At 36.1% G+C, this 25,486-nt stretch overlaps 1 protein-coding gene across 6 annotated transcripts in view; it reads left to right on the forward strand.

The window, feature by feature from the left end:
- The window catches only part of LOC110399060, a 53,304-nt gene that overhangs the window by 6,891 nt on the left and 20,927 nt on the right, over positions 1 to 25,486 (forward strand). The window contains exon 2 of one of the 6 annotated variants that reach the window (XM_021397212.1): positions 9,502 to 9,696. The exons of the other annotated variants lie outside the window; for them this stretch is intronic. Coding sequence (XP_021252887.1) covers positions 9,502 to 9,564 — 63 coding nt within the window. The 3' untranslated portion in view covers positions 9,565 to 9,696. Of the gene's footprint in view, positions 1 to 9,501; positions 9,697 to 25,486 lie in introns of those variants that run through there. 6 annotated transcript variants of the gene reach the window in all.

Raw genomic sequence — 25,486 nt, forward strand, 5'->3', positions numbered from 1 at the left:
CTTCAGAACTCCTACCACAAATGTCATATGGCATGGAATATCCTTTTGGCCAGTTTAGGTCAGCTCTCCTGATTCTGTTCCCTCCTAGCTCCTCGGGCCCTTCACTGCAAATGGCCTTGGTTATGTACAACACTGCTTAGCAGCAACTATAAACATCACTGTGTCATCAACATTGTTTTTCTCCTAGAACCAAAACATAACATCATACTGGACGCTCTGAAGAATACAATTCCATCCCAGCTAAAACTAAGACAGCTATAGAAGGCATATACTATATGCTTGCTCTTTTCGCAAGCATCCATTACTTTCACTGTTGGTAACAGAATGTTTAGATAAATATAGACTAGAAATCTGAGCTAATTTCTGCTGTTTGCTCCAAAGTATGTTCTGTTTCTGAACACTTTTTAATGTACAAATGTCTGTGGGTTTTTGGGACTTCTGATTTCTCTGTGCTGTATCAACACTGATGGATTTGGTTTGAAGCCTTAGACATATTTATTTAACAGCAACAACTTCTGTGTATACAAATACATTTATCATATGCTGTTCTCACAGACATAGCTGCAAAATTACATGAACAAATAAGTATAAGAAAGTATAGTGGGTGTTTTATCCTATGCAGAATTCTAGCCAACAGTAAGTATAGCAGTAAAGTTATTCTAACAATCTTATAACCATCTACTACAGTTTAGAAGGGATTTTCCATATGCATCATTTGTTCGTAATATATTTTATTTGATCTGGAAGCTATGGTGCACAGGGATTATTAAATCCTAACCTGGATTATAGCTCTCCATAGATAGCCAGAGGTTCAGAACCAAGGCCATGAAGTTTCTCTCTCCAGCATGGATGGTTGAGAGACTCTTGGGAAAGTCCTCTGAAACCAGAACCTGGCGAGGTGTTCTTTCTTATCACTTCAGAGGGATATTCGCCAATAGTTGTATCTGCAAGCTAAATCTTGCGAATACTCTCTCACAGACTGAGTATTCAAGCAATCAGGCTCTTTTCTAAGGGAAGCAGTACTTCTAGCTGCTTTTCTTGCTCATTGATTAAACCAGCTGTATAATTACTTCTCTATTGTTCTGATTACAGAAAGGACATTGAGCTGCTGAGCATTGAGGTGCAAAGAAGGGCAGCAAAGCTTGTGAAGGGCTTGGAGAATATGCCGTACAAGGAGAGATTAAAGGAACTGGGGCTGTCTAGTCTGGGGAAGAGGAGGCTGAGGGGAGACCTCATTGCTCTTTTCTAATACCTGAAAGGTGATTGCAGTGAGAGTGGGGTTGGTCTCTTCTCACTGGTGACAGGTGACAGGACAAGGGGAAATGGCCTCAAGTTGCTCCAGGGAAGGTTTAAGTTGGATATCAGGAAAAACTTCTTTGCAGAAAGGGTTGTTAAGCACTGGAACAGGCTCCCCAAGGAGGTGGTTGAGTCCCCATCCCTGAGTGTGTTTAAAAACCGTTTGGATGTGGTGCTCTGGGACATGATTTAGTGGTGGGTTGTTGGAGTTAGAGTAGTATGGTTAGGTTGTGGTTGGACTTGATGATCTTGAAAGTCTTTTCCAACCTGAGCAATTCTGTGATTCTATGATTATTCAACACCTACATGTATTTCTTTATTATTATTAAATGTGAATTTATATTCCTGTGTATTACCCCATTCGAAATATCAAGAATAACAAGAAAATCAGATTGACTGCCTAGACTGTGAATCAGGTTCCCTCTTTGTAAATATTTCTGTTATTTGTTACAGTAGTTCAGGGGGGAAAAGCCATTTTGTATTAGTCTCCTTATTCCATTTCCTAGGGACAACAATTAAGTAAAAACAAAGTGATCAAAGAGAAGCTCCTAGTCCTCACCTTTATGAAGGATGAGTTCCAAATAGCTCAATATGTTCTTCCATTTTTCAAAGCAAAGAGTTTGCAGTTTAACTGCAAAATTAATTATCAAAAGGGAAGGACTGCTGATAAGATTGGTCATGATAATTCAAGTGCATTAAAATGCTGTTCTTACAAACAAAAAAATTTTCTGGATCAAATAAAGACTATTCTTTTAATTGTCTATTTTTTTCTACATGCATTCATAAGTATGATAATAAGATCCTTAAAAAGATCTGATGTATTGTAGCAAGACAAAATGTTTGCTAATATGAGACAGAATTAACTCTGACCTTACTGCAGGAGGAAACATCATATCATATTAAATTTTTGTTTTTCTTCCTGCATTGCAGTGGTTACATAGTCTGCTTCACTGATGATCAGATTACTGGGAAGAGAAGTACTTCTTTATCAAGAAGGTTGGTTTTCCACAAACTCATCATGATGCAAGAAAACAATTTGTTATAAAATTCTGAAACTGTATGAACAGTTCATATTTTCTAAACAAGTAAGCAATGCACTCAAAAAATGAGTAAACCATATGTTTTAACAAAAAGAAGGAAAAAAATTCATTAAAAAATCGAAGTATAATTTGTATATTACTTCAGAGAAATCTAGACTACACTTTGAAATAAACACATTTGTACACATAATATATGCACTTATATGAAGCATAAACATTTTTATTAATGCACACCATTTTCTCACATTCAGAAAAGTATTTGTCAACGGTTTACGGGCGTTCGGCCCGGTTCCGTGATGAAGGGGACAGGGGATCCACGGGTCCACACCCCGTGAAAAGGGAAAAAGGGTAAGGAGATGGCCCTGAGAGCAAAGAACAGTGGCAACAATCTGAGGAGAAACAAACTAATTTACTAAATAAAATATCGGAATGCAAAACAACACACTATAATACAATATAATTACAATTTAAGCTGATAAATCCAATACAGAGAGAGAGAATGTCCCAAAATCAAGGTAGGCCTTACTCTACTACCGACGATAAGACAGCTGGAGAGCAAGGTGCTGCCAAGACGAGAGACGGTGGAAAAAGGGACGAGGTCTCGTGATCTGCAAGTTTTTATACTGCGAGCTTTTATCTTTTCCCTCCGGCTGGAAAATGGTAACAGAGGAGCAAAGTGCCATGGGGAATGTAGTAGTCCTTCTCTTCTGAGAACCAGGTACATTCACTACATGATGTTATGATGTGGAGTACCAATAACCGAAAATCATAAAACCATGACAGTATTAAATAATGAGATTTGCTAAAAAGGAGACTTACACATTGGTCTCAAATGTATGAAGTTGCATAAATGATCTGGTTTGAATTGCATATTTTAAAACAATGTGCTATAGTTACATGTGTGCATACATAGTGCAAGAGAAATTCAGATGCTAAACAGATCCTCCTTCCAATGTAAATACTGTACTGTAGATACTCCATAGGAAGTAGTAGTTGCAGCATCTTTAACCTACTGGAGCAGAAGCTCTGTATGCAAATTACTGTAAATGCCCTTTTATATAATTTTACTGTTAAATTATAAAATTGAAGGTCAGAATTAAATTTCTACATTTGTACTGCAAACCAGTATGGCTAATACATACATACAGAGAATAATCTAAAAAATATCAAACTATCTATTTTCTCTTGTATGTTACAAATATTAACAACAAGGTGGGTAATAAGTCTCATTCCTAACACTATCTACAGCTTCTTAAAATACAAAATATTGTTTCAAATATTTGTTATGTAGACAAAACTTTCACCTTAATTCAAAAATCAATACTGTGTAAATGAACTCCGTATACACACAGTTCCACATCATTTCTCCACCATTGTTTCTACAATGACAACTAAAAGATTATAGCATTGGTGCTATTATTAAGCCTTTTTTGAAATTTATCTGAATATTCATGAGTGCCAGAGACTGTAACTTTGAAATTTGCACTTAGACATCCTCAGTTCATGTAGTGCTTTGAAGGTCTAAAGCTCAACAGAAGAAAGGAAGGTTGGTCATCTGCTTTGATTCTGAAGCAAGGAGAGTCAGGCATGAAACATCAAAGAATCACAGAATGGAAGAGCAGAAAGCAGAAATTGAAGGGGAAACTGGGAAGGACAAGGAGGAAGACTGAGAATATGATTGCTTAATAGCAAAAGAGGGAATATCAACCTAAGCCAGGAAATGATGACTCCTTTATGTTAGTTAACAGTGATCAAAAAGATGTGTAGAAGATGAGTTCAATTTAATAATCTTATTGAAAGATTCTCTTTTTCCCTCAATTAACTTCTGAAAGAATCATTGAACTCCATGTTTACCACAGGACCGGACACAAACAAATTTGAAAATACTTCAGAAACTTTTAGCCTTTGTAGTACCATCCATTGTGTATCCAAGGAGCCAATCCTTTCCAGAAAAAAAAAAAAAAAGGTCTTCCAGTAACTAAGTTCCCTATTTTTCTAAAATGTATTGTTTCCAGCGTTCAGAAGTTCTCACTGTGGCTGTCAGGCACTTTGTAGGAGTGTGCCTCAGGGTACAGAGGACCTGGTGAAATATTACCAAAAATGTAATACAAAATTATTTCAGTAAACAGTATTTGATCTTCCCATTGTTTAGAAGCCCAGAATCTACTGTAGTGTGCATGTATTTTAGTGTCAAAGGCCTTACTGAAGTCCATGTAGACCACATCGACAGCCTTACCTTCATCCACTAAGCGGGTCACCTTGTCATAGAACGAAATCAGGTTTGTCAAACAGGATCTACCATTCACAAACCCATGCTGACTGGGCCTGATCCCCTTGTTGACCTTTAACTGATCCACAATGTATCCTGAGATTATCTGTTCCATAACCTTCCCTGGCACCGAGATGAGACTAATAGGTCTATAGCTACCAGGATCATCTTTCCAGTCCTTCTTGAAGATGAGAGTCACATTTGCTAGTCTCCAGTCAAATAATAAAGAATACATGTGTAGGGATACAGTCAGGCTTATCTTTGAATGAACTTGTCAATTAATAAAGGCTCGATGAAGTTGTATAAGAAAGCTCAACAAAGCTTGATATCACAATATGCTTGTGTTTTTAAAATTTACTTAGTATTGTTTAAATTAATAGAATATAAAGTAAATCATACTGTTTAAACATTCTGAGATGTGGATTTCCTGAATTGCATTAGTAGCCAGAAAAAATATATTTTTCACATGCTTTATTTAGTAATGTAACTTAATTATTGCTCAACTATAGCCAAAGAATTATTTATTAACAGCCTCACTTTGTTCTCTAAATATATTTCATTTTCCACTTATGCTATTTTCTCCTTTCTAAAGCAATATTTTCTCACTATTTCAAAACTGATACAGAATAATTTGGTTGTGTCTTTCAAATGAGGAGTTCCAGGCCAAATAGAACACAAAATTGTGTAGTAGTAAATGTATATGCAGTGAGAGAGGTATCATGTATGGATCTTTCCTGGGCTATGTATAACACTTCACGTTTTAGCTCTTTTCCTTAAGAGACTTGTGTTTACTAAATGTGTTACAGGTCAGTTAGAACACATTTGTTGTGTGCTCTCACATATGCCTGGGGCTCCCAACACTGTAAAGATGTGAAGCATTTGGAGAGGGTCCAGAGGATGGTTCAAAGATGCTGAGAGGATTGGAGAAGACAGACTGAAGGAGCTGCGCTTGTTCAGCCTGGAAAAGAGAAGGCTATTGGAACACCTTATTGTGGCCTTCCAGTATTTAAAAGGAGATTATAAACAGGAGCAAAATCAACTTTTTACACAGGTGGATAGTGATAGGACAAAGGCAAATGGTATTAAAGTAGAAGAAGGGAGATTTGGATTAGATGTCAGTGGAAAGTTTTTAATGAGAGTATGGTGAGGTGTTGGAACAGGTTGCCCAGTGAGGCTGAGGATGTCCTGTCCCTGGACATTTTCAAGGTCAGGTTGGATGGGGCCCAGGGCAATCTGAACTAGCACTTGATCTAGTGGCTGGCAACCCTGCTTGTGGCAGGGGAGTTGGAACTGATGATCCTTGAGGTCCCTTACTACTCAAGCCAGTGTATGATTCTTTTATTCTGTGATTCCTCGGAAGATGAAAGAAAAACAACTCAGAGACTAACCTGATACTAATCCTCATGAGCTATAAGAACTTCACATTTGTTGCATACTGTGTTGTAAGTGTAGTTAAATGTTCATTAGAATAATAGTTGTGGTCCATGCACTGAGAAACATCAATATTACTTTCATATATTTTATTAAGTATTGTAAGATTGTAAAAATATGTTTATGTACATGACAGTTCATGACATCAGACAATCATTTTTCATAGTATGCTATGAGTCATTTGTCCCTGACCATACAGAATGTAATACTTCTATGTTGATTCTTCGTAAGATCCATAGTTGATAGAACCAGTAGCATCACACAGAAAGGATTTCATACTCATGCAGATTTTTATATTTAAATATAATTGATTTATATCTCACCTTCTCTGCAGTAACTTCCATGAAACTTCTGTTTTCTTCATATGCTAGCAGTGTTGTGTGTGAGGATTAAGTTTGATGCTGCTTCAAGTAAGTGTCTCTAATACTACTCTGAAATTAGCTGAACAGCACCTATACATCAATTTCTTTGTTAAAAGTTACCAATTCTCCAAATTATATATAAAAAAAAGCAATCCAAGCAACGCCTGTCTTAATTTTTTTTGAATCAAGCTTCTGTTAACATAATGGACTATTCACAGTAGATTCTGTTGGAGATAGAGGGTGTGATCATTCCTCATGGGGAATGACTCATCTAAGGGAGCCTTAGCTCCACCTTCAGTATCACTTCCTTCAGAGCTCAAGGCTTTCCATTGCTGAAATACTTGAAAAATCACTTTCTGGATCCACTCTCTGTATTCAAATTATGAATTTAGTCAGGTGCAGAAAGGCACTCCTGAATATTTCTTGTGAATTCCAACATCTGGTTCAAAGCAACTGCTTCTACAAGTGTTTAATATTTGTCATGTGCTGTTCCTGCTGATTTGCCTGTTTGCTGTGCTAACACCACAACATCATCTTACAATGACACGTATTGTCACCACCTTACAATGCAAAAGAAGGAGACAGAAAAGAAATATTGTCTCTAATTCCTAAAACTAAAGTTGAATATTCTGTTATTCAACCAACAGTTAAATAACAGAGAAAAAAAATGCAGCAGAAACATCTGTAAATAATTATTCTTTGAAATCACTGAGCCCCTTAGACTAATTCATTCATGCTTATCCAAAATAAAATAATACAGTTCAGCGACACTAAGGGCTGGAGAATTGCAGGACTTAGATTATAAGACTCTTTGCTTTGGTTTAGGGAGTTAGCTAAGTGATAGTTGGAATCAGGCTTGAGTTATAATGAAAATGTGGATTAGGTATTCCAGGAGGAGACCCTCTATCCCTCAACTCTATAACTTTTTTAAAGGAAGGTTAACTAGCTCAGAAAGTGGATAGTTTGCATACAACTTTCTGCTTAACAATCTCCAAGCAGATAGATTTGAATTTCTTTGCCGTAAGCTTCACATTCAGATTGCTAATCTACATGTTTTTTATGCACACACAATTACATTTTCTACTGTCTTTGTTCCTGAACTAGATTAGCATGTTCTTGAACTAGATTAGCATGCTTTGTAAAAAGCAGAGAGACTTGTTGATATTTAAGCCAATAGAGACTGTGATAACTCCAGCACAAGGTACATTACAGTTCATCAGTGGTGGCATGGCATCGCTTTAACTATATTGCTTCAGAGAACAAATGTGTCAAAAAACCTGTATTCCAGCATAAGGACGTGCTAACTCCATTTTACAGCTGCATAAGATCTATGATTTTTGCTGTTGTGTAGTCTAGAGAAATTCATTTATACTGATATAATGGAAGCATCAATCTTTTAGATCTCTTTACATGTGGCTTTCACTATTTATAATTTGGATAACCTAATATTGTTGATTTTTATACTCCTTTTCAGATTGACTCCTGTTTCCAGAGTCTATTTCAGTCAATTTTTAATAGGACAGAAAAGGAAGGGATAATAATAATAAAAGAGTATACAAAACAAGTGATGTACAATGCAGTTGTTCACCACCAGATGACTGATGCTCAGCCACATCTCAAGCAGAAGCAGCCTTTGTCCACTCCTGGCCAACTTAGTGTAACTTGACTTAGTGTAAGCACTGCTGAGCAACAACTCAAATTATTAGTGGTTACCAACAGTAATCTCATCTTAAATCAAAACCAGGGCACCATAACAGATACTATGATGAAAATTAATTAAATCCCAGTTAAAACCTGGGAAACAGTCCATCAGGAGCAGACTACTCCAGTGTGGGCTGCTGTCTAAAGGCCACAGGCCCTGCCCAGATCTTCTATGTTAGATCTCCAGGGACTACAGCTTCCTTCAGGGTATATCCCCATGTAGTGACATGGGGTCTTCCACAGGTTGCAGTGTGGATGTGTTCTCCAGTGTCTTCCTCCATGGACTGCAGGGGGACATCGTGCATTGCTGCAGTCTTCTCTACAAGCTGCACCACTTCTCTCTCCTTCTTCATGAACCTTGATGTCTGCAGATTTGTTTCATGTTTTTTTTTTCTTTCTTCTGTCTCTCATAGCTTTCTTAAATATGAATTCTCAGAGGTGCGAGCAGTGTGATTGACCAGTTCAGCTCTGTCTGGAAGGGGTCCGTTAGAGAAGGCTGGAACTGGCTGTATCCACCAGGGGGTAGCTGCTTCTGCTTGTTATGTTTCAGGCTTGAGGAGGAGTGGCTGGAAAGCTGCCTGACGGAAAGGGACCTTGGTGTACTGATGGACAGTCAGCTGAATATGAGCCAGCAGTTTGCCCAGGTGGCCAAGAAGGCCAATGGCATCCTGGCTTGAAGGTCTTTTCCAACCTGAGCAGTTCTATGATTCTAAACTGTGAAAAAGAGTCCCTTGCTCAGTTAGGTCTGCTTTAAAAATGAATCAGTTTTAGTTCTTTGTGCTTAAATAACTCAAGCTATTGTAAATGCATATTGGTACATAGCAATAGGTGAAGTTTACTCCTTCGTTCCCAAGTGTCATAAATGTGGAATGGAAAGACTAGATGTGACTACACTCCTACATAGTTTCAAGTTAGTGAACATTGAATACTGAATAATTTAAAAGAATTTTTAGTCCCTAGTTTGATGATTTTATGATTTTTGTTATTGGTATTCCACATCATAACATCATGTAGTGCACTGGGAGTTAAAGAGTTAATGCTCCACTTCCGTGGGTCATGGATAGTTCTCAGAAGAGAAGAACTACACACCCCAGAGGACTTTGCGTTCTGTTACCGTTTTCAGTTCAGAGGGAAAGATAAAACTGTCTGCAGTTCACGAGATGTGGTCTCTCTCTTTTCACTTTCTTCTCATCTTGGCAGCATTTCGCCTTCAGCATTAGAATAAGGCCTTCAGTTTTTGGATGCTATCATTTTATTTATTATCTTCAATTCCAATTATATTGTATTAGATTGTGTTATCTTGCATTCCAATATCATTTTTATTGTAAATTAGCTTTTCCTCCTCAGATCGTTGCTGCTGTTTTGTATTTAGGTCCATCTCCCTACCCTTTCTCGTTTCCAGGAGCATGTGTCCATGGGTCCCCCAGCTGCATTAGTCATGGAACCGGGCCAAACCAGCCCATAAACCGCTGACACCCTAGTTAAATGGAATCAGAACAAATAATGAGAAGCCAAGAAGCTGAGTTTGGTATCTATGCAGATAGAAGAGTATGTCATCCTCTATCTTCAGCCCCCGTGAGAACAGGACATGGTAATGTTGAAGTGTGGGAGAAAGGCAAATTATTTGCGAATTTACCTTTCCCTGAGGAATGGTTATTAAGATAATTTTGGCTCACACTGGATCAATTACACTTGGAAGTATAAACATTAATGTAGTTGCAATCTAATTAAACAACATTAAGATATGATCATCCTTTCTGTTGTGTCTAACTCAATATGGTTTTGATATTAAAAATATTCCCTCAACCATTCCAGGAAGTATAATTCAAAAATATTTTAATTAAATACCTAGACAGAAAAACAATTATATTTTCTAAAAGGAGATTTTATTTTTCTGTGTTTTCCCCTTTCTGACTAGTTTTGCTTATATACATTTTATACCATATCAGCAATAAGCGAATTGTAGGTATGCCCAGCTTAGGTTCTTCACATACTTATTAACTTTATGCCTATTGCAGTTTAGAAGAACATAGTTTTTTTGCATCTGCAGTGAGTGACCTATTGCAGTCAATGGCATTGCATGTAGGTGATGTTCAAAAAAAATCTTATTTTCAAAGCTCTATATAAACACAGATGAGCAACCTTTAGTTGCTCCACTTTCTTGTGGGGTCTCCTCAGAGTTCTGGAATCTAAGCAATAAAGTCGTTAGAAATTGCTTGGAGCCAAATTCTGAGATTTATTTTGAGAATATGTGAAGTATTTCAAGATGTATAACAACTGAAAATAGAATTCAGGAAGTCAGTGTAAATCCTTTAAGCTGTGTCACGATCCTCTAAATTGCAAGAAAAATGGAGTAGTGATATAACATTGCTCATACAAAAGAATATTTGGAAATGTTCTAAAATTGCCTTATGCAGTTACCACATTCCAACATGTTCACAATGTGAGAAAGAAGTCTTAGAGAAGTAACAGAAGGCACCTGGTGTAATTAAGATCACTTTAAGAATCCCCACAGTTAATGATATGTCAATGTGAAATTTTACATATTTAAATTTTGGACTTCTTAACTGCTGCAGTGTGCTTTCAGTGGAAGAGAGATTTTATGTTTTATATACCTGATGATATCAAAGGATTATATTTCAAAAAGTATCACTGACTGGCAGAGAAATTCTAAAATAATTTTTGTCTAATAAACAAGAAATATAAATAATTTGTAAGTGTTCTCATAAATGCATTTATGTTTTCAAATGAAGCAGAACGTTTCTAGTTCAATAGCATTTGATGAAAAATAAGAATCTCTGCATCATATAAAAACTTTCTTTTTTAGCTGTTTGGTTGGATATAGGCTTCATGGAAAAAAGAAACAGCTGGTATGTACAAACACTCTGTATTTCTAGTTTTGCCTTTTAGTTGTAATGAAAATTAAATCAGTATAGGGTGTGGGTATTTATTGTGCTTATTTCCAGAGTCTCTTATACTGAAGTTTACTCTCTAAAAGACTTTTGCCCCACACCATTTTGATAACATGCTTTAGTAACTAGACGTTTTTTGCAAAATAAGATGGAATCTGATTATTTGAAAATTTGACATCATTTTCTTTTTTAATATATGAAACATGATAAAAAAAAAACTGTAGTTCCTGTGCATCTTAGAAGTTTAAAGAGGTACAATGGAATAGTCAGAACAATATATATATTTTTTAAGAAAAAGAACTGAGGTGCCTGGTACTTGAGAAATAAGAGAGGAATAGAGGGTGTCAGAACCTTCTCCATTAATAGAGGCATGTGTATGGTGTGATAGCTGGTCTTTTTAAAATGCAAAACTACAAATTACAATGCCAGATAATACCATGTTTAGCAGCTTTGCCTCTGGTTTGTATTTGGAACAATGCTTGACAATTCCATTGGAGACAATAAAATAGTTGTTGGCACATTTTAATTACTATATAAAGTCACAGTCATTTCATGGAACTTCAGGGGGTAAGGAAGCCATCAATTACTGTGCTTAGCTTGACTTTATTTAAACAAATGATTTTCTAATTCTGGTACATAAACTATATGCTTCCAGTCCTTCGTAATATTTAGTTCCAGGAGCTTTTCATTTGGGTTATAAAATATCCCAGGCTAACCATATATATTAAAAATCAATGTTACAAAGGACAAGGTGATTATAGACACTCTACAAGTGCTTTGGAAACAAACATGCATTTATAGAAATCTCTGTGCCACTATTCACTGAGCAAAGCAATATGCTTAACACTAAAGCCCTCAGGCATTATAAACCCTTAGTAACAGAACACAGAAATAGTTTTAGCTCACAGATCTTGAAGTTCACCCTACTGATTCAGCTCAGTTTCAGTAGGGTTTAGCAGTAAGCAAATAAACTAACTATGGAACAGTATAAGTGGTAGATACACTCTAGGAAATAGGTATATATTATCTTATTAAAACTGACTGTTACACGACGCTTCATATTCTTTTCAAAATCAGGATAGCCATAAATTCTTCATTAAGGTAGACACAAATGTTATGTAAACGTAGATATCTTATTTACATTTTAAATACATTTTCAGTAATAAGAGCATAAGGGGAAAAAGCTTAGCCTGGTAGTAAACAGTGCACTGATAGTATTTTCTAAACTACTTTAGAACCTCTCTCTCTAGTTCACATGAACACTAATAAACTGAGTGAGGACCTCTAATACATATATGTATAATTATTTGTTCTCAGTACTTGTGAAAGATGATTCCTGCCATCTGTTTGGGCTTAAAATGTTTGTTCTGGATTTTCTAATGCTCATCTTATATTTAGGCTGAATATGTTCTTCACTGAAAGAAAGAACATTATCATGTTTTACAGAATGCTGCTTTGAATTTGAGAGGTAATATTCTACACTTGACAACAACATTACTTGTGAATATCAAACGTATAGGTCCTAAAAATTTAAGGGTTTTGGAGAAACTACTTCTAACTACTTTGGATAAGTACATTGACATACAGATATTAATTAATGCCATAATCTATATAAAAAATGGACAGAAAACCTTGGTTCTGGTAGTTTGGCTCATGAAAAGTCTTAATAAGAATCACTGGAACTTAAATTTATGCTAAAGGTGTATGATGATCACCAGTCTTCCCACTAAACAGACAGCATATTTTAATGTTATACAGACATGCTAGAATATTCTTCATAGCAGGTCTAGCTTTGACTTATTCTCTTCAGCTATTCCAATTGTAGTAGGCGGCAACCGAAGGTACGGGATGGGACGCGATAAGGACCTCCCCTGCCCAGAGCTTGTGGGCGTAGACAAAGCGAACAAAGAGATAAGGGAGATAAGGAAGGATATATAAGACTTTGTAACGATGCAATAAATGCCATTTTTCCACTCACCATATTGGTGTGTGCATGCGTCAGGATGGTCGGGGACTAGGTGTTAGTCCTTGCAAACAGGGTGCAGTTCACGAACAGAATATCTGGTGCTGAGTAGTCAGCATATTCTTCATAGCAGGTCTAGCTTTGACTTATTCTCTTCAGCTATTCCAATAGCGCAATGGTGGACACAGCAGTATTATTGCCAGAATAGGTGTCTGGGACCAAATAGACTACAACATAAGACTCTGTTTGAACTTTAAGCTCAAAAAACTTCATTATGAGCATTTAAGCTCTACTTGCACTCCTTAGGATTCCTTTTTATTTATTCTAATTCCTTGATCCATACAGTTGTTTTTTTTTCTGGCTAATACTTCCTTCGTTTTCAGAGATGGCTCCTATGTCTGTTTACAGTATTTTCCATTTCTAAGTTATTCACTTCGTCATTTACATTTATTTCCCTGGAACAGCTGATTAATGCATTGATATTTTTCAACAGTAAGTGGTTACAATACCTCTCATGCACTGCAACCTATGACGTGCTATTATACAGCTAAATAAATAAATAATATAAAGTATTGCTTTTAATAGGCATAAAGGAAACACAGTTTTGTTTAGAATATGGTAAATGAATTTTAATAAGAAACCTGTCACAATCTGCAGGTGGGATTTGGCTAACTTTTATGTAATTATTAGCATTTTAGAATTTGGTTTTGAAATATTTTTACTTCAGTGGTCATGGAACTGTTTAGTTCAAAAATTACAGTATCTTCCCATAACGTGCTATCTCAACACAGCACAACAGAAATGTTTAGGTTTCATCCTGACTTGTTAAAAAAAAAAAAAATGTTCCTGGGAATTTCCTGGAATCTCCCTTGCATACAAGTATATCATATCATAATGATATGCAAAAGAAAAGCAAAAACTCACAGTTCATGTGTGGGCAGACACTAATGCAAATTTGTTATTTGATAAATTCCTGAATACTTTCAGATGTCTTTACTGGTATTTCTGAATTTAGTTACAGTTTCTGGAATGCTTCTTAATATGCATCTCAACATATTCTATGATACTAATGTCAAGAGTAGATGAGAATGTGCTTTCTAAAAGTGTTCACTTTTATAGACAATGACCTGAATCCTTTAGATGATCCCAAACTAAATTGGTGGCAAGTACAAGAACTTAAAAATTGTATATCTATGTCTGGAGTATTACATCCAGAACTTAGAATTTGCTACAAATGACTAATGGGAGAAAAAGGCTGGAGTTAGTAAGAGAAACCTGAATTCTCTCATGGCTTCCTGACTTCTGCAGGCTCTCTTTTCAGCTCATTTACAGATAGCTCCCTTTCTAGTGTCAGTAAAACTGTATTTGCTACCTAGAACAATTTCTTCCTGATCCTGTACTCTCCCTGTGTATTTTTTCTTCACAAGAAGCAAATGTGATTTTATTTAACTACTCCATTTTTGTACTCATTTGCAAATAAAATCTGAGGCTATTTGAAAATATATTTTCATCCTGGCAAAATTTTGAAGGAATAATCTGTCATTTCCAATCATTAAGTCATTTTAACTATTCGTTTCAGTTCACTTTGAAGTTTTTAGAATCCTCAAGTCTTTTCTGCTCTTCGAATCTCTCAAAAATTATTGCAGCCATGAAGACTAGTTTTACAAAAATGTTAAAAGAAATGAGATGAATGTCTTCAACTAAGCAAAATGTTTTACCATTTGATTTTATGAGCATCATCAGCACCAATGACTGAACTATGTAGCTGAGGGCTTGAAAGGGCAGGATATCCTGTATATCTAGACAAGATTGGCTGAAGCTCATGTGCAGCTGTGCCCTGAGTCAGTAAAGACAAGCTTTTTTTTCTCCCATTCTTGAGATTCAGTCATATATTGATCAGTGGAGTCCCAGAATATAGTGTAAAAAACATGAGTTTTGATCTCTGTAGAAATTGACTTGTGTACTTCATGAAGAATAGTTATCAGTCTATATATTCTAATAAAAAAGGAAAGAAAAAGTTAAGTGGGTTTTAAACTGTCTAGACCCTCTCAACTGTATCAGTTGGAAAAAAATCAGAAAACCTAGATGTTAAAATATGAAAGAATTTTCACTTAAAAAGTAACCTCAGAAACAAGGAATGCAGAAGGATGGAAACCTTGCCATAATATTGTCAAATGTACGAAGTTGGTTTGATGGACAGAAGAAGTGAAGAACTTTCAACAATTCTGTCTTTTTTGCTACCTTGTTTTCTTTTCTTCAACTACATCTTTTATCAAAACAAACAAGCTGTGAATGAATTACTTTTATTTTTTTACTAGGCTGTAAGCTGTCTTGAGCTCAAGAAGATTTTGTAAATGCCAACAAGGTTTTCCTAACTGAAGAGTCTGACAAATGCACACAGTGAGAGACTGGGTCCCTCAACCACTGTTAGCTGTCAAAAAAGAACAAAACGTTCCCAAATAGAAACTGCTTGGACTGAGCGGATGGCTGCAGTAACAGCAGCCAGGAAACAAAGAACTCTGTTCCAATAATCAGAAGTGACCATGTAACAAGAGAAACAGAATTGTGCATAAACTCAGAGGGTACTTTGAGATTATGTCAACAGTTGGCTAATTTATTACATACTTTTTTTTTTCAGTATCAATGTGACTGTAGAAGTAGCTATATTAAATAATTCTCCACATAAACTTTCTAGTATGTGGTTTTGTTTTGTATTAAATATATCTCTAGTTCTTGATGAATTTGAAAATAAATTTATTAACGTATGTTCTTTACTGAATTATTTGGATGTTAATGACATAATTCAAATCTGATTTACCAGCTTCCTAGAACTGCATAGCAGCCACGAGGGTTTTCTTTTAATGATAATCATTTTATTCAGTGTACAATTTGTTAATAACTACTTCTTTTTAAAGTCAGTAACAGTAATTACAGTTGATCTTAAATTATATTTTTAATATTTTTCAGTGTGCTGAAAGTAGTGAACTATAGCTGTATCTTACTTGTTTTAGCCCATCAACTGTAAGAAGTATTTCAAAATAAATCATTAAGTACATTAAGAAAAAAACCCGGTCGCTCATATAAATGACTTTATGAGATTTTGTCAGTCTAAACTTGTATACTTCATGAAAACTTAAAAAATAGGTGAGAAACTCAGGGCTGGTAATATTAAAATGTAAAATCCAAGTCCTAATTCTTACCTTGGCCATATTTTATTTTTAACTCTGTTTATTCTGAGAAGAAACCAAACCAACATATAATGTACATTAACTAAAGAATTATGTGAAAAAAAAGAATTTATTTAGGAATTTATTTCAAAAAAAATCCCACTTTCTTCAGTTAAGCATATTCTATGTGCACACATATAAAGAGATTTTGCTACTATCTGCATACAGTTAAACTTAGCATCTGTTAAACTGTCTCAGTGGTCTGTAGTATCCTTACATATTCTGAAGGACATTTGTAACATCTGAAGTGACAGCAGAAGGTTATTCTGGGTGAAGGGAAAGCATCTACTTCTATCTTTATGAGGAACTAATAATTAATAACATACTGCATCATTTGGTGTTGTCTTCCTAACACTCTTAGTCAGAACTAAATAGAGGAAAGCTGCTTACAGATGACTGGGAAGACTAGTGATGTTCCTTTTGATCTGGAAGCAAGAAGAACTTAGCTATGCCTTACCATTAGCTTCTACTAAATTTGTGGCCTTAATCAGTTAGTTTTCATATAACTGAAATCCCCAAATGAACTCCACGATTCTGGTTCTGAAAAAGTGCCGTATTATCAGCATTGTTTAGATGCCATGAATTGCCACTTTCTCCAAAACAGAAGAAGGAAGGAATGTAGAAAGGCAGGAAATAAGGAAAAAAGAAAAAGCAGCTATGTAGGCTGCACATAATTAAACTAACGAAACATTAACACATAAATCCACTGAATTTAACGGTAGCTAAAAGTAGTGAATTTGAACATAAATTAGTCTGTATTTCCATAAACAGTAGCAATAGTATGAAAATAGTTGAAAGTCTTTCCAAGAAGCAGATGTGCATCTTGTTTTTGAGGTAATTTTCTCAACTTTGAAGAAATACAAAAGAAATATGCTGGGGAAAGCAGCTTGCAGTGGAATGGGAGAAATATGAGGAAAAGTTACGAGACAGGGAGAGCAGGTATGAAAATGGTATAGCACTTATAAAGGGGGGTCAGAATGCTGTGCACATCTGAGCATCACATGTCCTGTAGATGTCAGTACTTGTCACAGACTGTACTATCTGTATTATCCTTAGGGTAAACTCAATGCAATCCACACAAACAATTGTTAGTGTACATCTCCGTCACCACGCATTACTAAGAGGCAAACTGTACTCCCAGATGATCTTAGCCATCATTCTTTGAAGTCAAGAGTATTACCAGCTTTTCCCAGGGCAAAATTTTGCTCTTGCAAGTTTAAACACCTTTATAAGTCATATTAGTTGAGGGAGGAGGGAGAGAGAGAGAGCAACAACCACAGTCTGTGCATTTGTACTCTGGTTCTGAGTTTCAGAGGTAGTTGTAATGAACTGCTTGAAGCAAACATTACAGGTTGTTTTTCTGCTGAAAGAAGTCAAATGAAATGACCTTCTTTTCATCTCCTATTCTTTTCAGCTTTTGAAATTGCTTCTTTTTGAAGAGACAATCCATTCATCAGTCATATCAGTATGAAAGTCCTATATTTATCTAATAAAAATTCCAGTAATTTGCTTTAAGGTGGACTATGCAGACTAAAGTCACTATTCTATTGTTGTTCCTGTTGCTGTTGAATAAATTAGTGAACACTTTAAAGAGTGAAAAACTTAAAAATAATAGCATAAGAACTGGACTGTGAGTGAAAAGTGATTCCTATAGCCTATAGGGATGAGGGGAAAAAATATTTCAAGCTGTACAGTTTTTCCTCATCTTTGAGGACTGATCTTTACCAGTCTGACTCTAATTTATATCAAGTGTTTATGATCTCAAGAGCAGGTAATAGCAGATCATGAAATGGAATTGCTAGGCTGATGAAATCCAGAGCTAGCAGAAAGAAAATCTGATGGGAATTGCCAGTGCAAGGTTATTATATAAAGCTTTCTATAGCCATTGGAGTCATATTTACATGTGAGCCTATAAGAGAACGTGCATACATTCTATCAATATGGGAGCTGATAAAGGCCATCTTATTTATATATTTATATAATCAAAATACCTAAAAAAAATTCTTTGCATCTTCATCAAACCAAGACATTTGAAAAACACTTACAATCTTCTTTCCAAAGGAGACAGAGATATAACAATAGTAAAAAAAAAGGGGGGGGGGGGGGGGGCCTCAATTAGGATGTTATAAATCCAGTTTGAGCTTATTAGTCTTATTTAGACCACTGTCATGATTTCAGTGTTCTGTATCCTTCACAGATATCCTAGCCATCGGTCTAAAAATTCTTGGGTTCCCTTCCGCTCTTTAACAAAAAATTGTCCTCATGTTCTAGGAGCCTCTCTTCTGTATCTTCACAACTGGAATGGTTTGTTAGTTTCAGAAACTATGACAAGTTAAAATGTTTGAAAAGAAACCTAATTCCCATCAGTTTACATAATATATGAGACAAAACACATTCCTTATCCTGAACTGTTTACAACGGGAATGACAAAGGATAAAAAGGAAAGAGAGATGAGAAAACAGGAAGACAACTTGCTAAAGCCCATGGAAAATAAGCAGTACTATCAGGATAAGAAATCATGCATTTTTGCAGAATAATTTGTTTCTGACTGCCTTCTGTCTACTGAAAAGCGGATCTGTTGTTTCTTCCTTTGTTTTTGTGTTTAATGGATACCTGCTCTCAGTTTTTTAATTAATAGTTCATTAAAGTGTAAGAATCCAGATGTACCTCAGACACACAAATGTTACAAAAACTGTAAAAAAGCATGAAATATATGTTATGGCAGTTGAATATTGTCCACTTGTTTTTCTAAAATCTTTGAGATGTTTGAGAGCTCAGATTCACATAAAAAATTACAGTAAATCTGTGTAGAGCTGAGTCCTGGTGTGACAGGTGTTTGCCGTTAAATAATAATGAGTAAATGTGTGACACAGATAATTGCAATGATAATCTCTTGCTAAATGTAAGAGAATGAAGCAGTTTACTACCTTTGAAGTATAAAGTTGAAAAGGAAAAACATGAAAATCTTAGAAAGATGGAAATAGGCAAGACAGCTTATTACTTTCCTCTTAGTGTTTCGATGCTGACACTGATCAATGAATTATTATTTTTGTTGATTTGTTGTTGAGATGAACTGATAGTTGCAATCCAGATCACAGGACATCTTTATCACTTTTACCATTTCTTTTAGTGGCAGTAACTACTTCCTTTGTTTACATCCTTGGAAGCACTGTCTAGGATTTGCAGAATTTGCTGACATGCATGTCTACCTCCAGATCATGCCTGTTCATAAGAGACAGAGATAACAAGATGGATTTGTGGTTTGTAAGACTAACAGTCCCTGATATGTGTTAAAGTTTTCCCATGAGAGGAGCAGGTAAAAACCCAAGAAAATGTGAACTAAAGGGGTGATATTACTTTTAACTGTTTCTGGAAACCTCTTTAAATTAATATGAGAATCCACAAAATAAACATAAAAAACACTCATTATACAAAATATTTGTAGATTACAGGTTTGTTGGTACTAAAAAAACAATTGTAAATGGATGAGACATACAAACCTTGTCATGGTTTTATGATTTTCGGTTATTGGTACTCCACATCATAACATCATGTAGTGAATGTACCTGGTTCTCAGAAGAGAAGGACTACTACATTCCCCATGGCACTTTGCTCCTCTGTTACCATTTTCCAGCCGGAGGGAAAACATAAAAGCTCGCAGTATAAAAACTTGCAGATCACGAGACCTCATCCCTTTTTCTGCCGTCTCTCGTCTTGGCAGCACCTCACTCTCCAGCCGTCTTATCGTCGGTAGTAGAGTAAGGCCTACCTTGATTTTGGGACATTCTCTCTCTCTGTATTGGATTTATCAGCTTAAATTGTAATTATATTGTATTATAGTGTGTTGTTTTGCATTCCGATATCTTATTTAGTAAATTAGTTTGTTTCTCCTCAGATTGTTGCTGCTGTTCTTTGCTCTCAGGGCCATCTCCCTACCCTTTCCCCTTTTCCCGGGACGTGGGCCCGTGGATCCCCTGGCCCCTTTGTCACAGAATCAGGCCTAACGCCCATAAACCATTGACAAACCTCAAGAATTTTTTTTTTATGCCCTTACACAAACATTCAAATATGTACAGGTGCCTATTACTTTACTATTTTCTGAGTTAATCACTCAAAATTCAGTGTATAAAAAACTACAAAGCTTAGAAGAAGTTTTGCTGTAGATAGCAGTAGTAAGTTTCTGCCTTATATTTTTACCCTGCATATTTGTTCTACCATATTTTCAAGAATTGTTCTCTCATCTCCTATCTCTCACCAAGTTCAGTTTCATCTGTGTCTTTGTTTTCCTAGTCCCATGTCTATATGTACAAATGTTATCCCTGCATTCCTCCCAGGCCACACATCCCTGCTTTTACTGCCTAGGCATTTCCTTATCCCTCAGTTTAAACAGCAGGTCTTTGTTCAATCATGCTGGGTTCCTGCCTCTTCCACTTCATTTCTTATGCAAGGAAATGGAGATCTGTTGTGATCTCAGAAGGGTGTTTTTAAAGAGATGCCAGCTCTGTTCTGTTCTTGTGTCCCTAAGAACAGTACCCACCCAATAATTCCTTCAACAGCTGGAATTTTGCTCTTCTGAAGTTCAGGGTGCTGATTCTGCTCCTTGTCAGGCCCTTATTTCTCAAGAACTCAACCAGGACATGGTCACTACAGCCCAAACTGCCTCCAATTTTAACCTCTTTAATGATCTCCTCTGTGGTGGTGAGCACCAGGTCTAGCAACACTTCAACTCTGTTTTTCTAGGAAGTTAACTTCAGTGCACTCTGGGAGCCTCCTGGGTTGACTGCAGCCTGTTGAGTTTCTTCCCCCAGTAGACATCCAGGTGGTTGAAATCACCATCAGGATGAGAGCTTGTAAGTGTGATGCTTTTTGTAGCTGAAGCAAGTATGGTGAGACAAAACCCTCATCTTCAGATTTAAATGTATTTTGCTACTTCAAAACCACACATAAAAAATCCATTAAAATAAATATATTACTAATAAAAAAAATATCCTTCTACAGCACTGATTTCAAAGACTGGATCATTACAGGCTTGGAGCAGAGTGGCTGGAAGGTTGCGTGGAGGAAACGGACCTGGGGGTATTGGTCAATGCTCAGCTGAGCATGAGCCAGCAGTGTGCCCAGGTGGCCAAGAAGGCCAATGGCATCCTGGCTTGTATCAGAAACAGTGTTGCCAGTTGGAGTAGGGAAGTCATTGTCCCTCTGTACTCAGCCCTGGTGAGGCCCCACCTCAAGTACTGTGTCCAGTTCTGGGCCCCTCACTGCAAGAAAGACATTGAGGCCCTGGAGCGTGTTCCGAGGAGGGCGATAAAGCTGGTGAGGGGTCTGGAGCACAGGCCTTATGAGGTGTGGCTGAGGAAGCTGGGATTCTTCAGTCTGGAGAAGAGGAGGCTCAGGAGGGACCTTATCGCTCTCTATAACTACCTGAAGGGAGGTTGTAGTGAGCTGGGGGTCGGCCCCATCTCTCTTATAACTAGTGACAGGACGAGGGGGAATGGCCTCAAGTTGTGCCAGGGGAGATTTAGGCTGGACATTAAGAAACACTACTTTTCTGAGAGAGTGGTCTGGCTCTGGAATGGGCTGCCCAGGGAGGTGGTTGAGTCACCGTCCCTGGAGGTGTTCAAGAAACGTTTAGATACAGTGTTGAGAGGCATGGTTTATTGGGGTTATTGGTGGTAGGTGTATGGTTGGACTGGATGATCTTGTAGGTCTTTTCCAACCTACCTAATTCTATGATTCTATGATTAGATTAGAATTCCCTTGTTTGGTTTTTTGTTTTTAATATCAGGCCAATAAAGGGAGAATAATGAAGAGTATTGAGCTCCAATTATTTTCATTTCTCCTTTTAAATCTCTTTAGTAATGCTAACAGATTTAAAATTCTAGATATTTATACCCTGTTTAATAAGATAACTCTAGAATAGATTTAGGCCTATGTCCAAAATAATTTTTTTTAAATCTGGTTCCCAACAAATCCAGTGAAATTTATTCATCTGGGCTTAATAGGATGTGAATCTATGCATGAGTTGCTGGAAGGAGAGAAATGTGAGCTCCTGACTTCTTGAAGTTTGCAATATAAAGTGAATTAAAGAACTGTTGTAGCAAGTACAGTAATTCGTTTTGTATCACTGACTTATTGTACAACATTTACTTCCAACTCTACTTTATCATCACTAGTTTAATATAAAAATAGCTATTTTCCCTAGGTCCAAGTGTTCATTGCAGGGTAGGAGACCTTTAAAAAAAAATACCTATGTTTGGAACCTGAATTAATTTTTAACATACAAAATCTGACTTAAAAATATTATTGTTTTTGGATTTGTAATATTAAAGATTGAAAAAATATATTGTCTAGAGACAAAATTAGAGTTTTCTTCAATTATCTTTTAAAAATCTATGTATATATTTTTTCAAGTAGAAAGTGCGTTTTGCATTAAAGAAATTCAAAATAAATGGAACTTTTCAGCTATGTAACTCTGAAGTGTTTAAGAAAATGATGAGTCTTGTTTGTCTTAGATATTTACTTAGGTAGTGGTAATTATGTTAATGTAGATTTAAGGATATTTAAAATGAATTTTTGAAGGTATAACCTATAAGTCTGAGAGATACATAAAGATGATTCACTGAAACTTTTGACATGGAAGAAGATGTTTAAAATATTTTATATTAGAAGTTATGAAGCTCAGAATGAATGTCTCTACTAGGAAAAGAGGCCTAAAAGTTTTTGGGAGGGAACGTACATTAGACATGTCAATTTTATTGGCAGTGATGGTTTTGACAGGTTCATGACAAGATGGAGAAATAATTTTTATTAGCAACAGAGTATTGAAAGATTCATGATAAGAAATAGGAAACCAGTTTCATTGGGTGTTACTAGCATTAGATATTTGCAATTCAAGAATCCCTTTGAGAAATACTGAATTTTAGAAATTCATGCTAGGTTTTCATTTAATTAACAAAAAATATCACTTAACAACAGTGCCAATACAACCACTGCTGAATCTTAACGTTATCTTTTCAGTCTCATTTTCTGTACTTTCAGGAATTGTTTTCCTGTAATTCTTGCCTTAACTTCTCTGTTTCAGAGCTGCTAATATTTATGTTCATTGGAGAAATGTTCACTGAGTCTAAGAATAATATAGGCACAATAACCTGAAGGTGAAAAAACTTTCTAAACCACAGTTCTTACGTTTTTCTACGTCATTTTCTCAAGGCAGCATTGTGTGCATGAATGTAATTGTACAAACATTGTGAATCAAATGTGTTTTCTTGTGTCAGTACCAAATAACTGCACTGAATCATCTATTAATCTCTGCAGTAACTATTTGTAAAAACTTTTGCATACCAACGACTAGAATTCCCTCAAAAATTGATGAGTTTCCTATTATTTTTTTTTCAGTGAGGAAAAGTGGGGTCAAGTGTGAAGTAAAGAATGTGTCTAAGGAAACTTGAACATATGACAGTATCAGTGTTTTAAAATTGTGCAACATAAATTTCAGTAGAGAGGAAAAAATTATTGTATGAAGAGTTTATGTTCTGCTTCCAAATCACTGTATTATATAATACAGTAACATCCTTTCCACTTCCTCCCCCACCCCTGACCTCAGCTCCCTTTCCTGCTTTGAATATCTAGTGAAGTTCGATGGATAATTCTGTGCATATTTCGTAGGTTTCAGACTCCTCTGACTGAGGGAGAAAATTAATTGCCTGGATTCTTCCACAAAGAAGACATGTAATATTTCTATAAAGGGCTAACATTTTAAAAACAAAACAAACAACTCTCTGCAGAACAAAACACTGACAGTTAGAACACTATATTTAGGTTATTTGTCAGCCTTCAAAACTTTTAAAATAGGCACTTGAAATGATTAAGACATTATGCCTATGAAATTTAAGAAGTCTTGTTACAAAGATTTTTTTATGGCTGTCTTCTGCATGGTGCTTTATTTTTAAGAAGCTGGTGATTGGTATATCATATAGTGCAGTTTAATTTAATACAAAATGACACTTAGAGAAAATTTTCTTGTAATACTTTTGATCTGTATAAGAAATTAGCAAGAACAACAATAAATAGTGGTGGACATCTGTGATGCCTGAAAACATAACACTAATTGAGATGCTACCTTTTTACTTTGTGGGAATAAAATCTGCACTGTTGAGTACCTGGAGGCTATATTTCATGTGTCTAAGTTGTTAACATTATAAAAAGCAAGTAACCCATAAAATAGACCTGATTATTTTAAATAGATAGATAGATAAGAATTAGAATTTTTTTTTTCCTGTTTGTTTTTTTCCCACTGAGAAAGCTTTTACTTTACCACTAGTTTGGCTGGTAACAACGAGTGGGAAAGACCCAGCTAGGTTGCCAGCATTGGTCTTCCAGCTTTTTCAGTGTCAAAAATGCTCAGTCACTGTTCCTTCTGCTATTTGTATGAAATGTTTGTCTTAGTCCATGCTGTTGAAACCATTCTTCTTTTATAGATAGTAAAGATCAGTGTGCTGATCAGTGTTTTCATTTTTGATGGCAAAATAGTATATAACCAGTAAGATATTCTTATCTCTTTTGTTATCTTCCATATTTTGACCAGATTTTTGTCACAAACCTAAAAAATAAACAAAAATATTTGGTTTATACATATGGAAACTGAAATATTTTATCTATGAACATTGTTTTCCTGAAGAGTTCATGTAGTGAAGAACTTCATAAGGATGGAACATTACAGACAAGTGCATACTTTTAATAGAAGATACCTTGATTGATTTACTGTGTTACAATCAGAAATGGCTTCTATTTTTCCTCCAATTGGAAGTGCATTTAATAACAGAAGATTTAAGCCAACGCAGACATGGTATCAGTTTGAGCTGACAACAACTATGCCCTGGCCTCTTCAGGACTTGGATCACCATTCTGACCCTCAGCCTATCCACATCTACATGGAAATGCCTGATACCCTGAGCTGGGACTGTCCCTGCTGCCTGGTCCTGCCCTGGTCCTGGCTGAGGCAGTGGGACAGGTCTGGCTGCCAGGCCCTGCCCTGGTGTCCCATGGGAAGACCCTGTTCTCTTGCCCCTCTGCCCCCTGTTGTGCTGCATTGTAGAAGAAGTACTTGTGGTCAAGCAAACAGTCTCATGCACATGAATCATTCTTGAGAATAGCAGTTCACATGTCTAACTAGTTTTAGCTCTCGGCTAAACTTAGCTCTGCTTTTCTGAATAAGGAAAGAGAAATTAGTCACCTTTTTTTTTTTTAAGATTCACTCATCAAGAAATGGGTGGGATTTCAAAATGT

This window comes from Numida meleagris, chromosome 4 (genome assembly GCF_002078875.1).
Source record: "Numida meleagris isolate 19003 breed g44 Domestic line chromosome 4, NumMel1.0, whole genome shotgun sequence".
Lineage (NCBI taxonomy): Eukaryota > Metazoa > Chordata > Aves > Galliformes > Numididae > Numida > Numida meleagris.